The sequence below is a fragment of the Mastigoproctus giganteus genome, chromosome 8 (assembly GCF_048544385.1).
Source record: "Mastigoproctus giganteus isolate SK-2022 chromosome 8, ASM4854438v1, whole genome shotgun sequence".
Taxonomy (NCBI): Eukaryota; Metazoa; Arthropoda; class Arachnida; order Uropygi; family Thelyphonidae; genus Mastigoproctus; species Mastigoproctus giganteus.
In genome coordinates, this window is record NC_143582.1 from 105139531 (window position 1) to 105164601 (window position 25071).

The 25071-nt window shown below is 40.2% G+C and overlaps 1 protein-coding gene across 3 annotated transcripts in view; it reads right to left on the reverse strand.

The window, feature by feature from the left end:
* The window catches only part of mRpL1 (mitochondrial ribosomal protein L1), a 468615-nt gene that overhangs the window by 341864 nt on the left and 101680 nt on the right, over nt 1-25071 (reverse strand). For all 3 annotated transcript variants that reach the window (XM_090379616.1, XM_090379615.1, XM_090379614.1), the window contains one exon: nt 3931-4147. In XM_090379616.1, coding sequence (XP_090235742.1) covers nt 3931-4147 — 217 coding nt within the window. The remainder of the gene's footprint in view (nt 1-3930; nt 4148-25071) is intronic.

The following is a 25071-nucleotide window of genomic DNA, read 5'->3' on the forward strand; positions in this document are numbered from 1 at the left end:
ACACAGAACCAACTTTTCATCTTCCTCATTTATTCATTCAACTGCCGTTTTCTGGAACAACCTGCCTTCATACGTATTTCCTGAAAATTACAATCTACAGAAGTTCAAGTCCAATGTCAACAAATATCTTCTTTCGTCTTCTCAACCTCCCACCCAAGCACAGTACTAAGTACTATAGGTTCTAATACCTCTTGTGTTTGGGGTTCACATAAAAAAAAGTATGTTTGCATATAACATGAAATATGGAGGCACCTATAACTGTATATCTGCTGTACACCAATGGAAACAGTGAAAGGAGTGAAGGTGGAGTAGGGTTTCTGGTCCATAAAGATTTTAAAAACAACATTTTGGAATTCAAAAGTACATCACCAAGGGTGTCAAGACTAATACTCAAGATTTCTAAGAGGTACAAGCTAAAGATTATAATGATTTATGCACCAACATCGAGCCACGATGATGAAGAGGTTGAAGAAATGTACACTGAAATTGAGTCTTCTAGATGAGCAGAAAACCCACTACACTATTATTATGGGGGACTTCAATGCTAAGGTTGGAAAAAGGCAAAACAGTGCAGAAAGAGGAACTATAGGAAATTTTGGAATTGGTGAAAGAAATAAAAGAGGTGAGAGACTTGTGGAATTTGCAGAATCTCAAGGAATGTCAGTAATGAACACTTTTTTCAAGAAAAGGGTGAACAGAAAGTGGACATGGAAGAGTCCAAATGGATTAACAACTAATGAAATCGACTTCATCCTCACTAACAGAAGATATATTGTGAATGATGTAACCGTCGTGAATAAGGTAAATGTTGGAAGTGATCACAGAATGGTAAGATGTACACTTGATATAGATGTAGGAAAGGAAAGGAAAAAACTGACTCGCGTAAATAATACAAAGGTCTTTGAAATAACAGAGGAGGAGAAAAAGCAGTATGTACTGGAACTTAAGAACAAGTTTGAGCTTCTGCAGACTGCTCAGGACCAAGATATCGACGAGGAATATTACAACTTTCTGAAAGTGATAAAGCCCAAGAAACCTATAGGGAAACAGAAATCCAAAGAAGAAAAAATTAGTCAAGAAACACTTGTCATGATGAACCAAAGACGACAAATGAAGAGCAAGAAAAACACTGACAGGGAGAAAATTGAGTATACTGAGTTATGCAAAGCCATTAGAAAGAGACTCAGAGAGGACATAAGAAGATTTAACACAAGAAAAGTAGAACAAGCATTAAGGGAAAACAAAGGATTTAAATCAGCAGCCATGAGCAGTAATACAGAAAGACAAATGATACTGAAACTGAAGAATAGCGATGGTGTACTTATAAACAGCAGAGAAGGCATAATTCAAATAGCAGAAGACTACTATAGAGAATTATACAAGGAGCGAGGGAATGATACCAGCAGTGGGGAAGATGGATTGCAAAGTAGCAACACATACGACATACCCGATATTCTTCCTGATGAGGTAGAACATGCATTGAAGAAAATGAAAAATCGGAAAGCCCCGGGGGAAGATGAAGTTACTGTAGAGTTGTTAAAATTGGGAGGAAGAGACATAACACAAAAACTGGCAAGGCTCTTCACAAAGTGCATTAGAAAAGGTGTGATGCCTAAGCAGTGGAATAATGCAATCATAGTTTTGCTGCATAAGAAAGGAGATAAATCAGAAATTGGAAATTATAGACCAATTAGCTTGTTATCCCAAATCTACAAGTTGTTCACAAGGGTCATTACTAACAGATTAGAAAGAATACTTGATGAGAATCAACCGAAAGAGCAAGCTGGTTTTAGGACAGGATTCTCAACTATGGATCACCTCCACGTAATATCACAGCTAATGGAGAAAGCAAATGAATATAAAACACCATTATGCCTGGCATTTGTGGATTATGAAAAGGCATTTGACTCCATGCAGCATAAGGCAATGTTTCGGGCACTAGAAAGACAAGGCATAGATACTCCATATATTATGATTTTGAAGAAAATATATGAGAGTGCTACATCCTTTATTAGACTAGACAAAGACAGTAGGAAATTTAAAATCGAGAAAGGAGTTCGACAAGGAGACACAATATCTCCTAAGCTGTTTACTGCTGCCCTTGAGGAAGCCTTCAGAAGATTAGACTGGTCGCAGAAAGGAGTCAATGTGAACGGAGAGTACCTAAACCATTTACGATTTGCAGATGACATTGTGGTCATAAGCCACGATCCCAAAGAATTAGAGGAAAATCTTAATCAGTTATGCACAGTTAGTAAGGGTTTTGGACTAAAGATGAATATGGCTAAAACAAAAGTATTGATGAACAAGTATGCCACAGAAAGGGAAATAATGATTGAAGGAGCAGTAATTGAAAAGGTGGAGTCATATACTTATCTGGGACAAGTTATTAGCTGTAATAATGATAAATGGCTGGAAGTCAAGAGAAGAATAAATTTTGGATGGATAGCATTCAGGAAATATAGTCACATACTGAAGAGCAATATCCCAGTTTGTCTGAAACGTAAAATAATGAATCAATGTATACTCCCCACCATGACTTATGGAAGTGAAACTTGGGCACTCACCAAAAGAAAGGAAGAGAAGCTAAGAACTACACAGCGAAGAATGGAACGAATTATATTGGGAATCAGACTGTTAGATAAGAAGAGAAACACATGGATTAGGCAGCAAACTCAAGTAAAGGACATTCTTATCAAAACTAAAGAACTAAAATGGTCTTGGGCAGGACACATAGCTCGAAGACATGATGACAGATGGACTAAGAAAATAATAGAATGGTACCCAAGAGGAGCTAGAAGAAAACCTGGAAGACAAAGGCGGAGATGGATAGATGAAATTCATGAGTTTTTGAGTAGTAAATGGATGGCCAGTGCTCAAAACAGAAGGAACTGGAAAGTTGCTGGAGAGGCCTTCATCCTGCAGTGGATTGAAAATGGCTGATGATGATGATGATGATAACTGTATAAATGAAATAGATAAATGTTTCTTTGTAAAGTTATAGGAAAAAACAGTTTAAGCAAAGCCATTGAACTCCATATCATAAAAAGTGATTTTTCCGATACCTATGTTTTTATTAATTATCTACCAGTTGCACGATTTTCGTGAAAATTAGATCATGGCCACAGAGGTGCAAGTTTTGATGCTTTGTCAAAAAAATATAATTTCATCGAGAAGTATGAAGTTAAGTGCATGGTGTTTGTGAAACTGCATATATGAGTTGGAGAGGCTAGAATAGGGTGACTCTCTTTTTGATTCATCTCTCATTGGTGGATTTTGCATTTGAGGGGGTTTTTAACATATCGCTTGTGAATCCCTTAACATATCCCTTATGCTTTGAAATGAAGTTGTAATTTTTTGTCGGTTTGGGGGCCCTGTGCATGTGGGGTCCACTGCCATTATGAGGCACATTGAAAAATAAAAATAAAGGACAAATTGAGTCCTTTCCCTTTTCAATAAAGGACAAGGACAGTTTGGCTAAAATAAAGGATTGTCCTTTGAAATAAAGGACATCTGGCAACCCTGCATAACAGTGAAACATTCGTATTCTTTCTTTCTTTCTTTCTCTCTCTCTCTCATTAGAAATCTAAAAGTTATAAGTAAAGCAAATTAAAGTTACCTTTTTTGCCAACCTTAAATCAAACTCTACTGTGGCACAAACATATGCCTTCATTTCATTGTACATGGTAGGATGATGCAACTCTCTATGCATTATGAGGCACATTGAAAAATAAAAATAAAGGACAAATTGAGTCCTTTCCCTTTTCAATAAAGGACAAGGACAGTTTGGCTAAAATAAAGGATTATCCTTTGAAATAAAGGACATCTGGCAACCCTGCATAACAGTGAAACATTCGTATTCTCTCTCTCTCTCTCTCTCTCTCTCTCATTAGAAATCTAAAAGTTATAAGTAAAACAAATTAAAGTTACCTTTTTTGCCAACCTTAAATCAAACTCTACTGTGGCACAAACATATGCATTCATTTCATTGTACATGGTAGGATGATGCAACTCTCTATGCATCTGAATGGCTTCGTGAAATGAATAAATTTTCTGCTTGTAATATGCAGTACTCCATACATCATCAATAGGTGGAGTTTTTAACCAGTGATTGACATTGTATCTTCTCTGTTTAAGATGTATAGTGCTATAGGAAAAATGCAAAAAATAAATAAATAATAATAATAATAATTAATACAAAGAATATCTATTTTATCAAAAAGATTTTATCTAAAAGCAACTTAATATACACATTCTTAGATTTACACTGATCTATATTATCCTTTTTTTCTTTTAAAATTTGAAATATAAAAATAATCACTTCTACTCTCCCTTCATCAAGCAGGAAAAAAAAGTTTAACAAAAGGGCCTTGCTTCTATCTGAGGTGCCTGGCGGTTCCTAATATTTAAATCCTTCTATTGAATATATAGATCTTAAAGATAAGAAATATAATCTCTTAGCTATAACAGATGAACCAAGGGGCGACACCAGTCAAAGCCTAATCACACACACAAGAGAGAGAGAGAGAGAAACAGTGGGAACTTTCCACCAGTTGGAGAGTTCTGGCAGGGATACAATATTAGGCAGTTGGCAACGTTGCATCATCATGGGAGGAAATCACTTGGTCTATGATGAATGCTGTGCAGTAGAATATGTGGCTGGAGTGCATTCAAGGTACAGTAAACCCCCACTAATCGCGGGGGTTTACGTTCCTGAGAAATGCCGCAAATACTGAGTTATGGCTCCCATAGTAATAAAAGGGTTCCGTTCCAAAGTATGAAATATATAAGAAAAGTTAGTCTAAAATTTTGTCTATTTATGTATCATATGTACCTTCATAATATGACTATGTAGATAGACAGTACAATGTGAAATACAAGCATAAGGCATCGAAATGAAAATAAGAAAAGCAATTTATTATTAAATGTAATATTTATTAGAAATTTAAAACAAATCTTTCAAATCAGTGCCTTTGCTAACAAAAAACTTATCCCGCCAGTGCTATCACCAATTTCGCTAAAGCAGCACCAGATCTCCCCGGACGATGCTATCATCACCGATCGGGCGCATAAGTTCTGGGGACCGTAAGTGGCTCGAGAGTTTGCGGATCTATTCTACAATCAACATTAATAGAGATAGAGGTACGCGGATTCATCCCCTCTTTGAGGCCACTATCCTCAGAAGGGATGAACGGTTCCGTATGACTCCCGCTCGAGCCACTTCCGGTTCCACAACGCAAGAGAACGGAACACGTGAGAATGAAACACGTGATGAGTACCATGAACCTGCTGATATTTAAAGATGTACTGCAGAACAAGAAAATACCGCTGAAGAAGAAGGCTGGAGCCTTTGAAAGCTATGGTTTTTTATCGCTTTTAACTTAGTATATTTTAATGCATTTTATTGTTCATAATGTAGCAGATTTTAATATTTTATATGTATAGTTTATCGTAAAGTTAAATTTATTGTAAATACAGGTTATTATAATTTATTATAAACACAGTTATTAAAAGTCCAGTTTCCTTTGTGTTTTTATTTCTACGCAAGGTTGGTGCAAAACACTAAAATCCACAGTATTCGCTAAAGCGTTGTTGATGAAGGTGTTTTGCCTTTTCACGAATGATGAATGAACTTAACGGAATTTTATTTTGAGTTCGGTCTTCTATCCACAGATTTAAAGCTTTTTCCATTTTTTTCTAATTTAACATCACACAAGTTACAGAGCAAATTTTTGAAGAAATTAGCACGTTTTCACAGACACAATGGCAGATTTTTTTTTCCGATATCTTGATTGATGTACCGTTGACTCACTGAAACTTTCTTTTGGAAAATCATTTCAAAATAAAGTTACTTTCTTTTAACCGTTAACACACTCGAAAAAGTGTTTACACTAACTCACTGCAAAATGGTAGATTTTTCACTTTTGTAAGCATATCAATTTATAAATTGATAAAATTTATTCAATTTATAAACATTTAAAAGCAAATGACGAAACCTTCTACGACAAGCGCATAACACATACTGAACAAGGATTATTGGGAAATATCCATGCTCGCGATTTTGTCAGCCCTCTACCCCAACCCACTGAGCACTGTTTTGACCGGGAAAGATGATTTTAGCCACACCCATTTTTTTTATGCAAGAAAATGTTCACGGCGCTTTAAAATTCACATTTTTTTTTTTAGGTTTCATTTTATATTAAATCAGCGACCGCGAATAGTGGGGGTTTACTGTATTCAGAAACTTGTGAGGTTCCACGAAATTCAGTTACAGATTTTGGAACTGGCTTAAATGAAGAAGAGATAAGTAACGTGGTGGAAAAACTGGGACTGGGTGATGCTGAGCCAAACCAGAAATGACCTGACTGAGTTTTAACAAAGGATAGCATTAGTAGAGGCATATGATGCAAGAAAAAAAAGCTTATATACCTTCAGTGGGGGGGGGGGAAACCACATTTCACCAATCCATTCACTCCAAATGTTTCTCTTGTTGAACTTATTCAAGTTGTTGACCTCAATTACAACGTTGAAGTTTGTTCCAACTATTTTAACCACAATGCTGGCTAAATGCAAATTTCTGCTGCACAATCTATTCTACAATTGTCTTTCCTCAATTTGAGATTATGTCTACTCAAGTGAGTAATCTGAGCAATAAGAAGAAACCCCATCAGCATTGAGCTTGCTCAAACCTTTCAAAAAAGAGGAAGAATCCCATCAGCATTGAGCTTGCTCAAACCTTTCAAAAAAGAGGAAGAATCCCATCAGCATTGAGCTTGCTCAAACCTTTCAAAAAAGAGGAAGAATCCCATCAGCATTGAGCTTGCTCAAACCTTTCAAAAAAGAGGAAGAATCCCATCAGCATTGAGCTTGCTCAAACCATTCAAGGCCTTATACACCTCAATTAGATCTGCTTGCAGGTGCATATTCTCTACATGCTGCAATTTGCAGAACTTGAAGCCTTTCTTGGTAACAGCAACCATTAGTTCCACTGACCAATCGCACTGCCCTTCTCTGTACTCGTTCCAGCAGCTCTACATCCTTCCTAAAATAAGGCCTCCAGACCCGTATCCTTGACCATTACCATATACAAGGGGACAATTACCTCCTTATCGCTGCTAGCAAAATTCCTGTATATCATTGACAAGGCACAATCAGCTACTCTTGAAGACTATCTGCAATACTCAGAAAACTTCATATCTGACTGCACAATTACCCCTAGATCCTTTTCATTCTCCACTACCCTGAGTGTAGTAACACCCAGTTGGTGCATTATTCTGCAATTACTGCTACCATATGCAGTACTTCAATTGCCTGTTAGCTCAACTTTTCCAGATCCTGTTCAGTAGTGTACTATCATTACTGTCATTAACAAACCTGCTAACCTTCGTATCGTCTGCAAACTTAGACATTAACCCTGATATACCTTCATCAATATCATTGATAAATACAGAAAACAACAATGGGCCCAACACCACACCTGGGAGACTCCACCAATACCATTAGTCCACGAAGGGCAGTGTCCACTGATTGCCACTCTCTGTCTTGTTGTAGTTGTTGTGGTGTTTTCTGGCACAAGGGCTACTTAGGCCATATTGCACCTTCCAAATTAACTCTCTATCTTCTCCCACTCAATCATCCTTTTATCCATTGTAGCAACATGCCCTTAATGCCATACTGTTCAATTTGTACAGCAATCTTCCATGTGCAACAGTATCAAAAGCTTTCCTGAAATCCAAGTACAGCTACTCCCTGGCTTACGTAACACTCGACTTACGGAAATTTGACTTTATGTAAGATTTTGCTGGATGGTACAAACTTAAAAAAATCATGGAAACGTATTTTACATCCTGTAGGAATAAATGGAGGTATCGTGAAAATATCGTAATGCGAACACAATAACATTGGTTTCTTTTTCGTAATTCGTTCCAAGACCTCAGAAGTTGAAATTTTCGCTATATAACTACATTATTTATCTCTGTAAAAGGACATTTTTATATTGGAAATTGCACTACACTTTCATCGATATCATATGTTCCGTTATAAGAATCAATTTTGAATGCCTTTGTGATATTTTTTTAAAACATTTTTCTGGAGGTCACTACCGTAAAACAATTTGCACTTCCAAGTTAATTGGGCTTTTCTGTTAGCGCAATCTATTATAAACGGGTAGTAAACTCAATCTTACTGCATTTCTGATAATACTGATAAATGGAATTTGGTGGATTTTTACGTTACAGTATTATGGTGAAATGAGTTCCCCTTCACTAAAATCTTCAATCATATAAAAAAAATTAATAAATTTTCAGAATCTTCTCTTCATTCCTATTTACTTATTACAAAGGTGAAGGGAAAAGGACAACATAAAGCACAAGTGTTGGCAGTGCTAGGAAACGAAAGAAAACTGATTTAGAAATGAAGATGATTAATTAAGAAGTACGAAGCAGGACAAAGTTTGTTATCTATTGCACAGGAATTAGGTCTCACTGCTTCAAACAGTGAATGCTATAAAACAGTGTGCATATAAAAGAACATGTTAAAGGATCAACAGTGATCACAAAGCAGCGTTCAGGTGCTATATCGAATATGGAAAAGCTATTAATAATATGGATGGAAAATCAGATTCAGAAGTGAGTGCCCCTGAGTCCGGCCATTAAAGCAAAAGCAACAAGTATCCATGAAGATATTAAGGATAAGTATGGCGAACCATAAGCCAAGTTTGGGTTGGTTAAACCAATGGGTAGTTTAATAGGTTCAAGTATCGTGCTGGTTTCTTAACATTAAAATATGCTGTGAAGTTGTTATTTGTTATTTAGATTTTTTAGGAGCATTAGCAACTAAGGCCATATTGCTCCGCGATATGCGGTGGTCATTCCCTGACCTTTCCGCATCCTCCGTATTTGGTGGTGACGGGCTCGAACCCCGGTCTAATCAAGAAGCGTGTGCCATGCACTGCTGCTCCTTCCCACCTGGCTAAGGAGGCACCTGCTGTGAAGTTGCAGTGTAGATTCTGCAGCTGAAAAGAAATTGTGATGTGTTGGAAAATTTCCTTCTAAATTTCCACAGCCCTCAACTTCTGCAGTGGCGTGCTTATCAGCTGGAGAGTTAATTCTGGCAACGATGCTTGAAAGATAAAACTTGCCTGTATCCTCTTTTTGTAATTTTATAATTTTGACATTTTTGGAATTATGCACACTTTTATAATTTTTCCTGCACATGAGATAAAAAAATTGAATAAATAATTCTATTTACATGTCTGTCGAACACTTCTTTTTTGCTTCAATCAAATTTGCGAGTGCTGGATAAGCATTTAGAGAAATTCTGACTTACATAGCGTTCCACAGAACACAACCGTTACGTAAGTCAGGGAGTGGCTGTACACGATATCAAAAATATTTTTTGCATCCAGTTGTTTTGTGACTACATCATAGTACCAAATCAAATTGGTCAGACAAGACTTCTCCTTAACAAACCCATGCTGTGTCTGAATTATGACTGCAGGATCATCTTGTCTAGATGATCCTGCAGTGCTTCTTTAACCAGTAACTCCATTATTTTTCCTGGAAAAGAAGTCAAACTAACAGGTCTGTAATTATTCGTGTCACCCTTTGATTCCCCTTTGTGAATTGGCGATACATTTGCAAACCTCCAGTCCATGGGGACCTCCCCAAAGTCCAAGGAAGCTAACGGTTTGCTTACTTCCGTTGCTGCTTCCTTTAATATAACTGGATAGATACCATCCACCCCAGGTCCCTTTCTTATGTTTAACTTCAACAATTCCTCCTCCAGTTTGCTCTCAGTTATGACAAAATCATTTAACTCCCTGCTACAGTTTGATGAATTGTAGCAGGGAGTTAAAGTGTCAGCCTCTACCACCCATGTTGCCTACATGGGTGGTAGAGGCTGAGAGTTTGGGGAAATTGAAAGGTCATCTGGATAGTACCTTCGCGTCAGGGAAGCGCATAGGATGATATGTTTAATTTCCTTTTCTTTTATTAATTATTATTATTTATTAATATTTATTATTTTTTTTTTATCATTGTTTTATTTGGGATTTTTTTTTTTTTTTTTGGCTGGTGCAGCATACGCCATAGGCTTTCTTGCACCATGGAGCCATTACTAATACTAACAAACATCTGTCCTCCTCCTTGAATCACTCCACATGTGAATGTAGATGCAAAATACTCATTTAGTCTAGTAGCTAACTGAGAATGATCATCTACAGTCAAACCATTAATATCAAGTGGAACAATCTGATTTATCCTTGAAACTGTTTGGCAAGCCTGAGTTTGAAATAGATGCTTTTTAATAATGGAATTAGTAATATTATGTATCTAAGCTCCAGAAAGCATAGGTAACCATAGGGATAAATAGACAGTCATATAATAGATTCAGTGGTATACATTTAATCCTCCAGTTTACCCAAATAACTCTTCTGAGCTTAGAGTACATCTCAATTTCATTTTTCAAATATTTAACATGCTCTGTAAAAAATAATTGCTCTTCCAAGTACAAACAAAGGTACCTAGAGAGTGGTCACAAAGTTCCTATGCATGAGATTGTGTCCTCTGTTATTTGTTCTATATTTTTTTCTAGGTAAGGATTTAGTATGATAGACACCAGTGAGCATATAACAGAAGAGAGACTGATTTGTTTTTTGGTTGATAAACATGCAGGATGAGGAGCAAGTTTTGAAGACGGAAGGAAAAAAGATTTTCACAGGGGTTTGGTAAGGCTGTTGCTATGCATGAACCTAAAAACAGCTATCAGGGTCTGCTTTTATGACTTCCAACTATCAGCATGGAAGATGTACAGAAGAACATGGGGGAAAATTAAGTTGTGTGGAGAATTGTGGGGGAGAACATACACGTAACCCCTAACTATCATGCACAGGGGCTTTGTGGTCACTGTTTTGACATTTCTCAGGGAGACTCCATTAGCCTCACTACTGGGCACTTAATTGGCCTTTTCGCAGCATTTGTACAATCTACTCCAATCCATTAAATTTTGTAACATTTCTGCTGCCTGAGTTTCAATTTCTGATCTGGAATTACCACACACTAATATAGTTAAATCATTGACATAAGCCAGAGGTTCCCAAACTTTTTCGGTTCACAGTGCCCCCTTAGTGTCTCAGTAATTTTATTGCGGCACCCCTAGGCCAAAAGAAATATCTAATAGTTCCATTTATTAAGTGGTTAGGTCCAAAAACAATTTAATAAGTAATGTTGAAACTGTGAACTACCTCTAGCTAGTAGTATGTGGGTTGTCCAACATGTCGAGTATCGCTGTGTTTCCCTCGAAAATTTAAAATATCCAGAGGTGCCTCTGTGAGTTCGCTGCGGCATAAGCTATCAATATGATAGCTTATGCCACACAGTTTGGGATCTGCTGGCATAAGCTATTGATATTATTAAACTGTCTTTTAAGAAACCTATCCAACACTATGTTCCAAGCAAAGAGGCCACCCACCAAATCCTGGGGGGGACCCGCTTACAAATTTAAACCTTAACTCGGTATAATTAGAACCTATCTATCTATAAAATAATTTCTAAAGACGGAGCAAAAATTATCCGAGCACTCAGATTTTCAAAGCCTCACCAGTATGCCTCCTACCGAACATGTTGAATGTATCTTTAAAATGAACAAAAATGACAAGGATATACTGCCTCATCCTCTTCAACTTTTTCAGAGGACATTCTTTTCATTATACGTAATCATTGTGTGATTGATACACAACTGTTCATCTGTCTTTCCAATAATTGATAAAAGAGCTATGATATGGACTTCTACTAACAAGTTTTAATAATGCAATAATCCATACCTGAGGGAAGACATGCTAGTCAAGACAACCACTGAAAACATGTAAATATAACTCAGGTTTCATCTGAAAAGTTCTTTAAACATGTCAACTTTCAAAAGGCATGGCCATTTGCCATACTTTGCCTGAGAGACAGCATGTTCAACTTTACTAATATGATAGCTATCATTACTGAAGATCTTGATCATTATTAGCATTAGTAGAGGCATATCATGCAAGCAAGTAAGCTTATGCAGCATCAGCCAAACAAAAAAAAAAAAAAAAACGCTCGCATTTCACCCCTCCATTCATTCCAAATACCTGTCCATCTCAGCCTTAAATTTATTTAGGCTATCAACTTCCACAACAAAATATGGAAGTCTGCTCACCAATCAACTACCTGCAGGCTAAAGCCAAACTTCCACACATCTATCTAACAACTGACTTCCCTCAATTTGAATATATTGCCCTCTCACATGATTATTCTGAGCAAGAGGAAGAATCCTATCAACATTGAGCATGCTCAAACCATTCGAGGCTTTATACACCTCAATCAGATCACCTCACAGGTGCCTAGTCTGCAGACACACTAATCTGCAAAACTTAAGCCTTTCTTCGTAAGAGGAACCCTTCGTTCCATTCATTAATCTTGTTGCCCTTCTCTGTACTCGTTCCAACAGTTCTACATCCTTCTTAAAATGAGGCCTCCAAACGTGTATACAGTACTCAAGGTGTGGCCTGTCCATTGCCTTATAAAAAAAGGTAAGGTGCAGCCATTATCAACCCACTGGAGGATGGAAGCCTCCTCAACAATTCATGCCAAGGGAAATGGATCATAACGTGCCACACTGGTCCAGTGCCAGTTGGCAGATCGACCATATTCAGCAGTCAGGGCCTTGAACCCCGGTCTATTCAAAGAGCGTGTGCTACTGCACTCTCCCTCCTGACCAGTCTACTACGGTGCCTTATACAAGGGGATAATCACCTCCTTATCCCTGCTAGAAAAATTCCTGTGTATCATTGACAAGACGCCATGGGCTACTCGTGCAGACCATCTGCACTGCTCAGAAAACTTCATATCTACCTGCACAATTATCCCCAGATCCTTTTCATTCTCTACCACTGTGAAGTACCAGATTTCATACGTTACTCTGGGGTTACTTATTACATTTGAAAATTTAAACTTCATTTGCCACATCTCAGTCCATCTGCTCAACTTTTCTAGATCCTGTTGCAGCAGCGTACTGTCATTAGTGTCTTTAACAACCCTGCCATCCTCGTATCGTCTGCAAACTTGGACATTAAGCTTGATATACCATCATCAATATCATTTATAAATACAGAAAACAACAATGGTCCCAACACTGAGAAACTCCACTAATAACATTAGTCAATGAAGAGAAGTGTCCATTGATTACCACTATCTGTCTTCTCCCACTCAATCATTCCCTTTATCCATAGCAGCAATTTGCCTCCAATGCCAGACTACTCCAATTTGTGCAGCATTCTTCGATGTGCAACAGTATAAAAAGCCTTTCTAAGATCCAAATATATGATATCAAAGTTATTCCCTGCATCCAGTTCCTTTGAGACCACATCATAGTAATATAACTGGATAGATTCCATCCACCTCGGGTGCCTTTTTTATGTTTATCTACAACAAATTCTTTTCCACTTTCCTCTCAGTTATTACAAAATCATCTACTCACTGCCAGATTTTAATTCACCTCTGGCATTCCTCTTTCTGAATAACTCCTCATGTGTGAATGAAGACGCAAAACACTCATTCAGTTTGTTAGCCAACTGAGCAAGATCATCAACAGTTGAACCATCAATATCCACCAATCTCATTCATCCCTTTCCTTATAGAGTTTACATAAGTAAAGAACTCTTTGCTGTTTTTCTTTGCATCCTTTGCCAAAGATTTCTCCTAATCTGCCCTTGCCTGACTAACCTCCTTTGGTTACAGACCAGCTTATATCTATCATAGGCTTCCATGTAACCTATTAATTTATATGTATCCTATGCATTTTTTCTTCTCTGCCACATGTGTAATTAGTTCATCTGACATTCATTTTGGCCTAAATCTTTAACTATACAGTAAACCCCCGATATTTGCGGTATCTGTATTCGCGGTCGCTGATTTACTATAAAATGAAACCTTAAAAAATGTGAATTTTTAAGCGCCGTGAACATTTTCCGCACATAAAAAACATGGGCGTGGCTAAAATTATCGTTGCCGATCAAAACAGCGCTCAGTGGGTGGGGGAAGAGGGGTGGCAAAATCGCGAGCGTGGATATTTCTCGTTGATCATTGTTCAGTATGTGTTATGCGCTTGTCATGGAAGGTTTCGTCATTTGCTTTTAATTTATATGCAATTAATTTATAAATCGATATGCTTACAAATGTGATAAATCAACCGTTTTGCAGTGTAAAACAGACTTTTTCTAGTGTGTTAATGGAAGAAAGTGACTTTATTGTGGACAAGTTCTTTCTAACCCGTACAAAAATATGGCTACGAATAACAAGGGAAATGTGAAAAGATCAAAGAAGTTGATGACTAGCAAATAAAATTGAGTTATCAGATAAAATTTCTAATGGTAAAAGTGTCTCCTCACTTTCTGTTATTGAGAAAATCTATTATAAAATGAATGAGTCAACGGTATGATCAATCAAGAAATCGGAAGAAAAATCCGCCGTAGTGTCCGTGAAAATGCGCTAATTTCTTCAAAAATTTGCTCTGTAACTCGTGATTTAAATTAGAAAAAATGGAAAAAGCTTTAAATCTGTGGATAGAAGACCGAACTAAAAATAAAATTCCGTTAAGTTTACTCATCATTTGTGAAAAGGCAAAACTCCTTTATCAACACTTTAGCGAAACTGGTGATAGCACTGGCAGGATAAGTTTTTTAGCTAGCAAAGATGCTGGTTTGAAAGATTTGTTTGAAATTTCTAATAAATATTACATTTAATATTAAATTGTTTCTTATTTTCATTTCAATGCCATATGCTTGCATTTGGCATCGAAATGAAAGTACTATGGGAGCCAACTCAGTATTCGTGGCATTTCTCAGGAACGTAACCCCCGCGAATAGCAGGGGTTTACTGTATTTCTTACTTGGTATGTAAAACCTAGTAGCTTCCAAGATGAATTCTTTGAATGCCTCTCATTTTGAATTTGCTGTCAGTAACATCATCAGTTGGTTCCACCGTATAGAATTTAAATACTGTCGTCTCAGACCACCATAATCGCCTTTACGAAAGCAAAAACCCTTCTCTCCATGATGGTAGTTACCTCATTGAGTAAATCCCATGTCAGCACACTGTGATCCCTACCACCAAGTGGTTCCTTTATCTGCAGATTATGAATGCATGAAGAATCACTACTGATAATCAGATCAAGAGTATTACTCCCTCTAGTTACCTCCCGAACATGCTGAGGTAGAAAACAATCATCCAATAAATCAACAAAAGCCTTGCTAGTGTGTGAGTGACCAATCCACAAATTCCAATCAATATCCAGGAAATTAAAATCCCCAATTACAAGACTCTCTGATTACTGGCCCACTATTTCCATGTACAGTTTCTTATTATACTCATCAGAGTCATTAGGCCTATAACGCACTCCAATCTCAATTTTGATATCTCCCAGTGCTTATGTCACACCAAACTGACTCGACACTGCACTGTCCAGCGATGTTAACTGGCTGCACTTCCTTGCATTTTATGTGTTTCTTAACTAATAACCCCTCCTAACTTTCCTATCCTGACTATCCTTTCTGTAGACGTAGTACTCCCCAAATTCCAGTTCTGCATTCCTTATATATCTGTGTGACACAACGTCTCTGATATCCCAACAATATCCACCTTTGATGCTTTGAGCAATACCTCAAATTCATCAAATTTATTTACCAAACTCCTAGCATTAGTGTACGCACAAGTATACATGCACCTGTTCCTATTCTTAGCTACCCTAACACGACCCATCTGTTTACTTGTACCGCAATGACTCCTAGCAGTCTCTGAAATATGCTGCACCTTGTTTTGCAGGCTTCTGCTCATTCCAATAGAAGCAGGGCAAGAATCACTTTCGCCTCTGCCAGTGGCTACTGTTAATCTATTAGTCCTTGTATCCCCACAAGCTAACAGTTTTCCAAACCACCTAACACTGCCTCGATAGCATCACCAAATATTCTTGAACCCTTTCTATTTAAGTGTATCCCACATTCCATCCCTGTAGAAGCAGTCTCTTCTGTTAACAAGTATAGAACAGGCTGAAAAAAATTCTACCCCTTGAGCCTTGCACAATCTTTCCAGGGCTGAATTGATCGACAAGGTTCTCATCAGATACTCCCTCCTATCATGTCTGGGCAGAATTGCAGACACTTTCAAATTCTAACCTAATTCACGGCTTTTTTTCAACAGTGACCTGTACTTTTTAACTAATTCTGTCCTTGATAGCAAAAATTCCTATATATCACTGACAAAACTCCATAAACTGCTCCGGCAACCCGTCTTCACTGTCAGAGACTTTCATATTCGACTGCACAATTACCACTAGGTCTTTTTTTATTCTCCACTAAATGTAGTACCATATAGTCGGTATGTTTCTCTTGGGTTACTGCTCCACATGTGCAGGACTTTGCATTTGTCAATGTTAAAATTCAGTTGCCACTTCTTAGCCCATCTGCCTTCTCTTTTCTAGATCCTGTTGCAGTAGCATACTGTCTTTACTGCCATTAACGACTCTGCCAACCTTTGCATCATCTGCAAACTTGGAAATTATACCGGATATACCTTCATCGATATCATTGATAAATACACAAAACAATGGGCTCAGCATCAAACCCTGGGGAATTCCACTAATAACATTAGTCCATGTAGAGCAGTGTCCATTTATTACCACTCTCTGCCGTCTCCCACTCAACTATCCCTTTATCCATTGCAGCAAATTACCCTTAATGCCATACCACTCCAATTTGTACAGCAGTCTTCCATGTGCAACAGTATCAATAGATTTCTGTAATCCAAGTATGTGATATCAAAATTCTTTTTTTGCATCCAATTCCTTTGTGACCACATCATAGTATCCAATCAAATTTGTCAGACAAGACTTTCCCTTAGCAAAACCATGCGGTGTCACTACTAAGAACAAGGTGCAACATAAGCACCTTGACTAAGAGGTGATAGAGGATTACCTCTTTAACCAGTGACCCCATTATTTTCTGCAGAAGAGAAGTTAAGCTAACAGGTCTATAATTCTTTGTGTTACCCTTTGAACCCCCCTTTGTGAATTGTGGATACATTTGCACATCTCCAGTCCATGGGGGACCATCCTTGAATCTAAAGATGCTCTCATAATTATGGGTAAGGGTTTGCTAACTTAACTCTCTGCCTCCTTCAATATAACTGGATAGATTCCATCCACTCTGGGTGCCTTTTTTATGTTTAACTTCAACTATCTGAACCCACCACTTTGCTCTCAGTTATTACAAAATCACTCAACTCACTGTTAGAGTTTGATGAACTATTGGTATTCTCCTCCTTGAATAACTCCTCATGTGTGAATGTAGAATCAAAATAATCATTCAGTTTATCAGCTACTTGAGCTTGACATCAACAGTCAAACCATCTATGTTAAGTGGACTAATCTGATTCATTGCCTTCCTTCTAGAGTTTACATAAGTAAAAAACCCTTTGCTGTTTTTCTTCGCATCCCTTACCAAAGATTTCTTGTAATCCACCTTTGCCTGACTAACCTCCTTTGTTTCTTGATTACAGACTAGCTTATGTCTGCCGTAGGCTTCTGGGTCACCTGATAATTTATATGCATCCCATGCATATTTCTTCTCTGCCACGAGTCTCGTTAATTCATCTGACATCCATTTAGGCCTGAAACTTGAACGGTATTTCTTAGTTGGTATGAAAAGCCTAGTAGCCTCCAAGATTAAGTCCCTGAACGCTTCCCATTTAGAATTCACCATTGGTAACATCATCAGTTGATCCCAGTGCATAGAATTAAAACTGCCTATGACCATTGTAGTCACCTTTAAAAAAGCAAAAACCCTTCCTTTGCCCTTGATGGTAGTTAAATCTTTTGTTTAAGGTGTTAAAGAACCAGAAACTCAGGGAAGTAAGAGGATGTTACCAAGATGTTAGCAAATGTTTCCCCAAGGGCATGGGCTATTGTAGCAGAGTCTGCAATAGTATATCCATTATATTCCAGGACCGATGAGGGCTGTGCAGTGTACTTTTCCTTCATTTTACACACTTTTTCCCAGACCACCTTAGAGCTGGTTGCCTGGTTAATAGCTGTAAAATGGATCCAGGATTCATTCTTGCTCTGAAATCAGATATAATGTGCCTTAGCATGTTTGCATTTAAAAGCTGAGACTGGCTGTGGTGGCATATCGGCAGAATATCCTCCATGCTTTGTTTTGCTGCTGTGCATTCAAAGTTCCATCATGGTTTGGGAAATGGTGGAAACTGGGTGGGTGTTCTTGGAATTGAAATCGCAGCTGCATGGACGATACTTTCTGTGATCTATGTGACTGTATCAATAATAGACTCCTGACCGACTGCAGTGATTTCAAAATTTGCCAGGTCTTGAAAGGCATTCCAGTCAGCCAGATCAATCTTTCACCACAGTAACCTAAAAGGAAGACACGATCTTCCACTCCTTAATCAGGTTATCATGGGGAAATGATCACTTCCATAAGAGTTTTCCTCCACCTTCCAGGTAAGAGAAAGGAGAAGAGAATGGGAGCAGATAGAAAGATCAATGGCAGAAAATGTACATATAGGCATGTGAAAGAAGGTATCTGTTCCCACATTTAGAAAGGAGAGGTTGTTGTCAGTGAGCATATGCTCTACATAAATATTGGCATATCAATGGAAGTCCCCTTCCATTGGTATCGGCATGTTATGTCCATCAAAATCCCAAAGGAGTAGGAAAGGGGAACTAACTGCGAAATAAGATCAAGGACTTTCTGGAGTATGTCAGTCCTAGGTGGCAAATAAATGGAGCAGGCTGTTAATAAAAACTTCACTGTAAGGCGATTGCAACAGCCTCTATGCTGGTTGTAATTCGCAAAGGTCGAAATGGGGTCTTGTTGCCCAAGAGGATTGTAACTCCTCCATGAGCGGGGCTATCCGCAATTCTATTCGCATGAATAATCGTGATGTTATGTATGATGGGGGTCATCTTTTATGTAAGTCTCCTGTAATCAAAAGTTGGCTGGTTCATGCTTTTGCAGGGGTGCAAAAGCATGAACCATGAACTTGATGCCTTCTGCATTTTGCCAGAATCCATGACAATTCCACTATACCCCTCCCCGTAGCCCAAAATCTTTGCTGAAGGACTATTCAGCTCCAAATTCACACAGACTTGACGAAGGTGGCCTCTTGCTCACCTCCACGAGCTCTTTCACGCGGGACCTCATAAACTCCGATTATCCGTAAAAGTTCGATAATCCGAAATTCGCAAAGATGTATGGGAAATTGAAAAAACCCACAGATGCCGCGCATCAGAGCCAAAATGATGACCCCGTCGTCATAGACCAACAACAGGAGATGTCAGAACCCCATTCGGGGCCCCGCTAACGGGAAAACGCAAGTATAGAAAGCCAACACCTAATCCGGAGCGGGAGATGCGCTCCCAAACTGAATCAAAAGACATAACAGAAAACCAAACAAGCCAAAAGGACACCAGCGAGGAGAAGCCACCGGAGGCTCCCCTCAATCCCTCCTTGCCTGGGGGTACAGTTCACGAGAAGTCTCTGTTCCTCAAGGCTGCCTTATTATTTAAGGAGCAATCTAACAGGGTAACCACAGGGCTAAGGGCACAAATTGTGAACCTGTGGAACAAGCTGGACACTCTCTTGACGGAAACTTACCTCGAGAGTGAGAGCGCCAATGCCAAGCTCCGGGCATATATGGAATGTGGGGCAAGCCAAATGCAACAGCGCGCACCCACATATGCCCAAGCGCTGAGGACCACAATGACAACAGAGCGACCACCAACCCTCGCTGCTCCCAGCAAAAAGAAAGTACCACTACTACCAAGACCCAACCTGGTCATACTGAAGCCAACAAACACCGAGACCCTTCACGCAAGTGAAGAAGTAAAGAAGACTGTAATTACTAACCTTAGCGATGAATTTAAACACACCAGAATAAAATCGATAAGGAAGACCCACAACGTCGGCGTCATCATCGAGACAGAAACACAGGAGAACAAAATTATAGCAAATCCAAAAGTGCCGTCCTTGGGCGTACAAGCAGAAACTCCCAAGAAAAAAGGACCAAGCGTTGTAATCTTTAATTGCACAATTGAGATATATCACAAAAACCTGCAGTAAGCATTCCCGGATACGGACCCATCGAATCTGATAACACCCAGATATCAGACAAAACCCAGAAATAATAGCTCAACTAACTGGGTGGTTTCCTCCCAGAGCGTGGAAAGTACTAACGCAGCAGGCAAGAATGTACATCAATTGGGGCAGTCATCGCTTCAGAGAGCACGTGGCTGTTCCAAAGTGTTTTAGATGCTGCCGATTTGGCCACACCACACACACATGTACCCAACCGCAAACTTCTCCAACCTGTGGGCACTGCGCAGAAGTAGGCCACAATTACAATTCCTGCCCAAACAAAACCGCTCCACCAGTGTGCAAAAACTGCAAAGCCCTAAAGTTACCAGCAGACCACTCTGTCAGAGACAGTAACTGTCCAGTGTACTTAAAAGCCAAAAGCACTCAACAACAAAGAACAGATTATGGGAACTCTTTGTAAATATAAAGATTCTAACACAGTGAAATTTGCACAGCATAATGCACAATGGGCAATTGCAGTCACTGCGCAACTAAAGAAAAAGGTAGACGAGGACAACCTTGACATCCTCTTCCTCCAGGAACCCTACACACACAAGAAAGAGGTGAGAGGATACCCACTCACGTTCAAAATTGTACAACATAACGGCAACACCCCCTGGGCGGCCCTGGTCGTCTGCTACCCTGACCTCACAGTTACTAAAATAACCCACTTTTGCAACGAATGGGCTGCGTGTGCCCAGATCATCTCTCCATTGGGAGAATTTTATGCCATATCGCTATACTGCCGACCTGGAAGATATTCTCCCCGCAACCCAATACCTGCAAAATGTCCTCCACGAGCTCCCTAATACTAAAATAATCGTCTGTGCAGATGCAAACTGCAGGTCACCAGCCTGGCACAGTACAACTTCCGATCGACGAGGAACTGCCAATGGACAGCACCTGGAAGAATTCCTGACCAACAGCAGCTTCACAGTATTGAATCAGCCAAATAATCTACCGACCTTCTCAAGTACTCTTTGGGAGGCGACAATAGACATAAGCCTAGCCACTCGCTCCACAGCAGGATACATATCCTCATGGAAGGTCAGAGAGGACTGGACAACCTCTGACCATAGAGTAATAACTTTCTAGATGCACCGTGCCCTCAATAAACCACCCACACCCAGAACAATCCTCAACAGATTTGCTATAGCCAAGGCAAACTGGGAACAATTTCAGGAGGCACTGACATACTCCGTTGAAGCATTTGACAGCACAAACCTCACCCCGGACTAGCACCAGTGTGCTATAGTAAGTCTAATCACAGAGGCTTCAAACATAGCTATAAAAAGAAAGAAACCATCCGCAGGTTCAGTCCCATGGTGGCGCCCTGAGCTTCAGAAACTGCGGAATGAAGTAAATACACACCGTAAAAGCTTCCAGCGAGCGAGAAGATCCTGGCCGGCAGCAGAGGTAGAAGTCCTCAGACAACAATACCGTGAGGTCGGAAACAAATACACAGCCCTGATAAGAACCCGGAAAAAATGTTCACGGGAGACACTAGTCTCAACAACAGGAAATAAGGACCCCTGGGGGGGTTGCATACAAAGTGGCAACTAATAAATTACCAAAAGGAGAAGTAATATCTTCGACAAAGACACCCGATGGCCACTATACCACATCCCGGCACCAATCTATAGACAATATCCTGAATACCACCTTCCAGAAACTCCCCTCAGACCACACTCCTGAGCCACATCTGCTCTGTGAAGAAAATACCAATTATTGCCCAGCACATCGGGAGGACCCGTTCACACTTGAAGACCTCCATCTGGTGACAGCTAAAATAAGAAATAAGCGAACACCCGGCGAAGACTACCTGGAGCCAGAAATTGTAAAAAAAAAAAAAAAAAAGGCCGTGGAATATATCCCAACAACTATATTAAACTTATATAACCACTGCCTATCTGCAGGATATTTTCCCCATGATTGGAGAGCAGCACGAATTAGACTAATACTGAAGAACCCAAAGAAGCCACAGGAACTCCCAGAGTCATACAGACCCATAGCCCTACTGCAGTACTAAGTAAATTGTATGAACACTTACAGCAGGATACAAGCTCACTACCAAGAAGCAGGCCTCCCCTCTCCCAAGCAATTTGGCTTTCGACGAGGATGTTCCACCGTGGATGCCCTGGAACGTATAATAAATGCAGCTACACACAGCAGTAGTAAATACTTCCTTATTATCTCCATCGACTTTGCCGGGGCATTTGACTCACTTTGGTGGCCAAGTGTACTCGGCAGACTCTGGGAGGCAAACATTCCCAGCAACTTATACCAATGCATCAAAACCTATCTTTCGGACAGAAGGATCTCAGTATCTACACCCAACTCACCCGGCCGGTGTTCCGAGGATGCCCACAGGGATAAGTCCTGGAGCCTCTCCTCTGGAACCTGGTGTTGAACAGCTTCCTAAACCAGGATCTAAATGGAGCAGATGCTCAAGCCTTTGCAGATGACCTGGTCCTGATGCTGGAGGCGGACAATCGTGCACAACTTGAGGCTATTGCAAACCGGGCCATAGACACCCTCCAAGAATGCTCAAAAAATCATCACTTAAGAATATCACCTTATAAGACATACTCAATACTTTTAAAAGGCTCCCTTGATATCAGGAGGCCACCTCAGATAAAAATAGAAGGAAAAACCATAAAACTGACCATGGAATTAAAATACCTAGGAATCATCCTTGATAAAAATCTTTCATTCACATCCACACCTCGTATATCTACAAAAAATGATCAAAAACTACTCAGCCCTCATAGCAAGAGTCTCGCAAAAGGATTGGGGCTTAAGGAAAAGAACCCTGACCATCTTTTACAAGGCTTTCTTCATACCAGCCATCAGCTATGCAGCAGAGATCTGGTTTAAAAAAGCAACCACCGCAGTCAATAAAAGAAAGCTAGAAACGATACAGTGCAGCATCTTACTCACCGTCTCCAGAGCATGCTGCACGGTCAGCTCACATGCACTGCAGGCCCTTGTGGGGCTCCTACCCTTGGACCTGGAGATTGTCTGCTGTGGCATGCTATATCAACTATCAAGAGGGAACAGTGTAACTTGCACTGGCTTCACCACAGACCCGACCAACAACAGCAACGCAGAAAAGAAACGACTAACCAAATATCTTCAACAAACCTGGCAATCTCGATGGGCGGATTCAACTAAAGGTGAGATAACCCAGAAGTTCATCCCGGACATTACACAAGTGTATCCTGAACAGCCAAACTGGTTCTCACCGGGGCTCTACACCACCTTTCTTCTAACAGGGCACGGCTCTTTTAATGCCAAGCTGTCAACTTTCAGCATCAGGGATTCCCATTATGCCACTGCGGAGAAAACTAAACATGGTCACACCTAATGCACGATTGTCCCCTCTTTGAGGCAATCAGATGTCATTTCATCACAAAGATACGCTTTAACCCAAAGGAACGGGAGCACCTTATATTACATGAGGAGGAACACTACAAAGCCCTCTCGTGCTTTGCACATGAGCTGTTTACCCGACTAAGGGCAATGACCCAACCTCCCCAGGCCTGATGCAGGACCTGACTACAACTCGTCAGACGGGACTCTGCTCTCATGAGTGCCATTACTTTGTCAACTGAACCAGAAAGATCAAAGTACCACGATATCGGACAGGACTTTGCACCCACGAACATCACAATCAAACATGGACACCCTGTCAACTGGACCGATAGCGCATGTAATTTACCCAACGAATTACCCTAGAATGTGACAATCACCATATGCAGGAGTGACAACACTGTATCGGCGCCCAGATAACAGAACAAACATGAAAGTGACCACATACCAAGAATGACCACCCAAAATGGAAACAGGACTATGATCATGACCAAACTCGATGAGACCTTGATCCCATGACCAACGCCAGCATTCAACTGATCTGTGAACAAGTCGGTAGAGACCTTGTCCCTGGATGTACCTCCTGGTGGGGCCAATGTCGTGATGCTGTTCTGAACCTGCTGACCTAGCCACTCTACAGCCAGACTGCACACACACACACACGCACACACACACACACACACACACACACACACACACACACACACACACACACACACACACCATATTGGCGACCTGTGCCGACTCCCTTGTGCGGCTCTTTCTACCCTACCTGGGCAGGGGGGAGTAGACGGTCATACTGTTTCCTCCCCTCCACACCACCCCCCATTCTTCCTTCTAGCAGGGCGTGCCCTACTGACACCAAATTGAGGCCTCCTACTCTATTGGCCTTATCCTTCCTCCTTTAACCCCCCAGTCTTCAGTCTTCCCCCTCTCTATCCTTACACAAGCAAATTCCCCACACACATAAATTCAATGAATCAAAATGAACTTACGCCCATATTTCGGTCTTCCTTTATTCAATGAAATCACCCTACGCAATCGAGTGATATCTATGTGTGATTTTTTTTTTTTTTTTTTTAAGGTCCTAGCTACTAAAATCTCAGGAAATTAGGTGGCAGGACCTGCCAGAGTGAACTAAAGATTATCGGGTACCTGGTCTGCCTCCACGGGGCGCAAGTGGGGCAACGTTGGGCCTCAGAAGAGGTCCAGCAGCTACTACAATAAAAGCAACGCGGAGATGGGGGAAACCCCTGATGCCATTAGACATTGAAAACACTTATACCCCTCCCTGGCGGGTGGGGGAGTGTGATGGTTCCACCGTCGACCCCACGCGCCACCCCATTCTTACTCTCTGGTGGGGCATGGGTATGCCACACTGTAAACTGGAGCTGTCTTCTCTATCAGCTCCATGTCTCTGCCTTTTCCCCCCAGTCTTCAATCTACTCCCCACACTCTACCTGCATGCAAGCGAATGCCCCACACAATCTAAATTAAACTATCTAAAATCACCTTCGCCCACTACT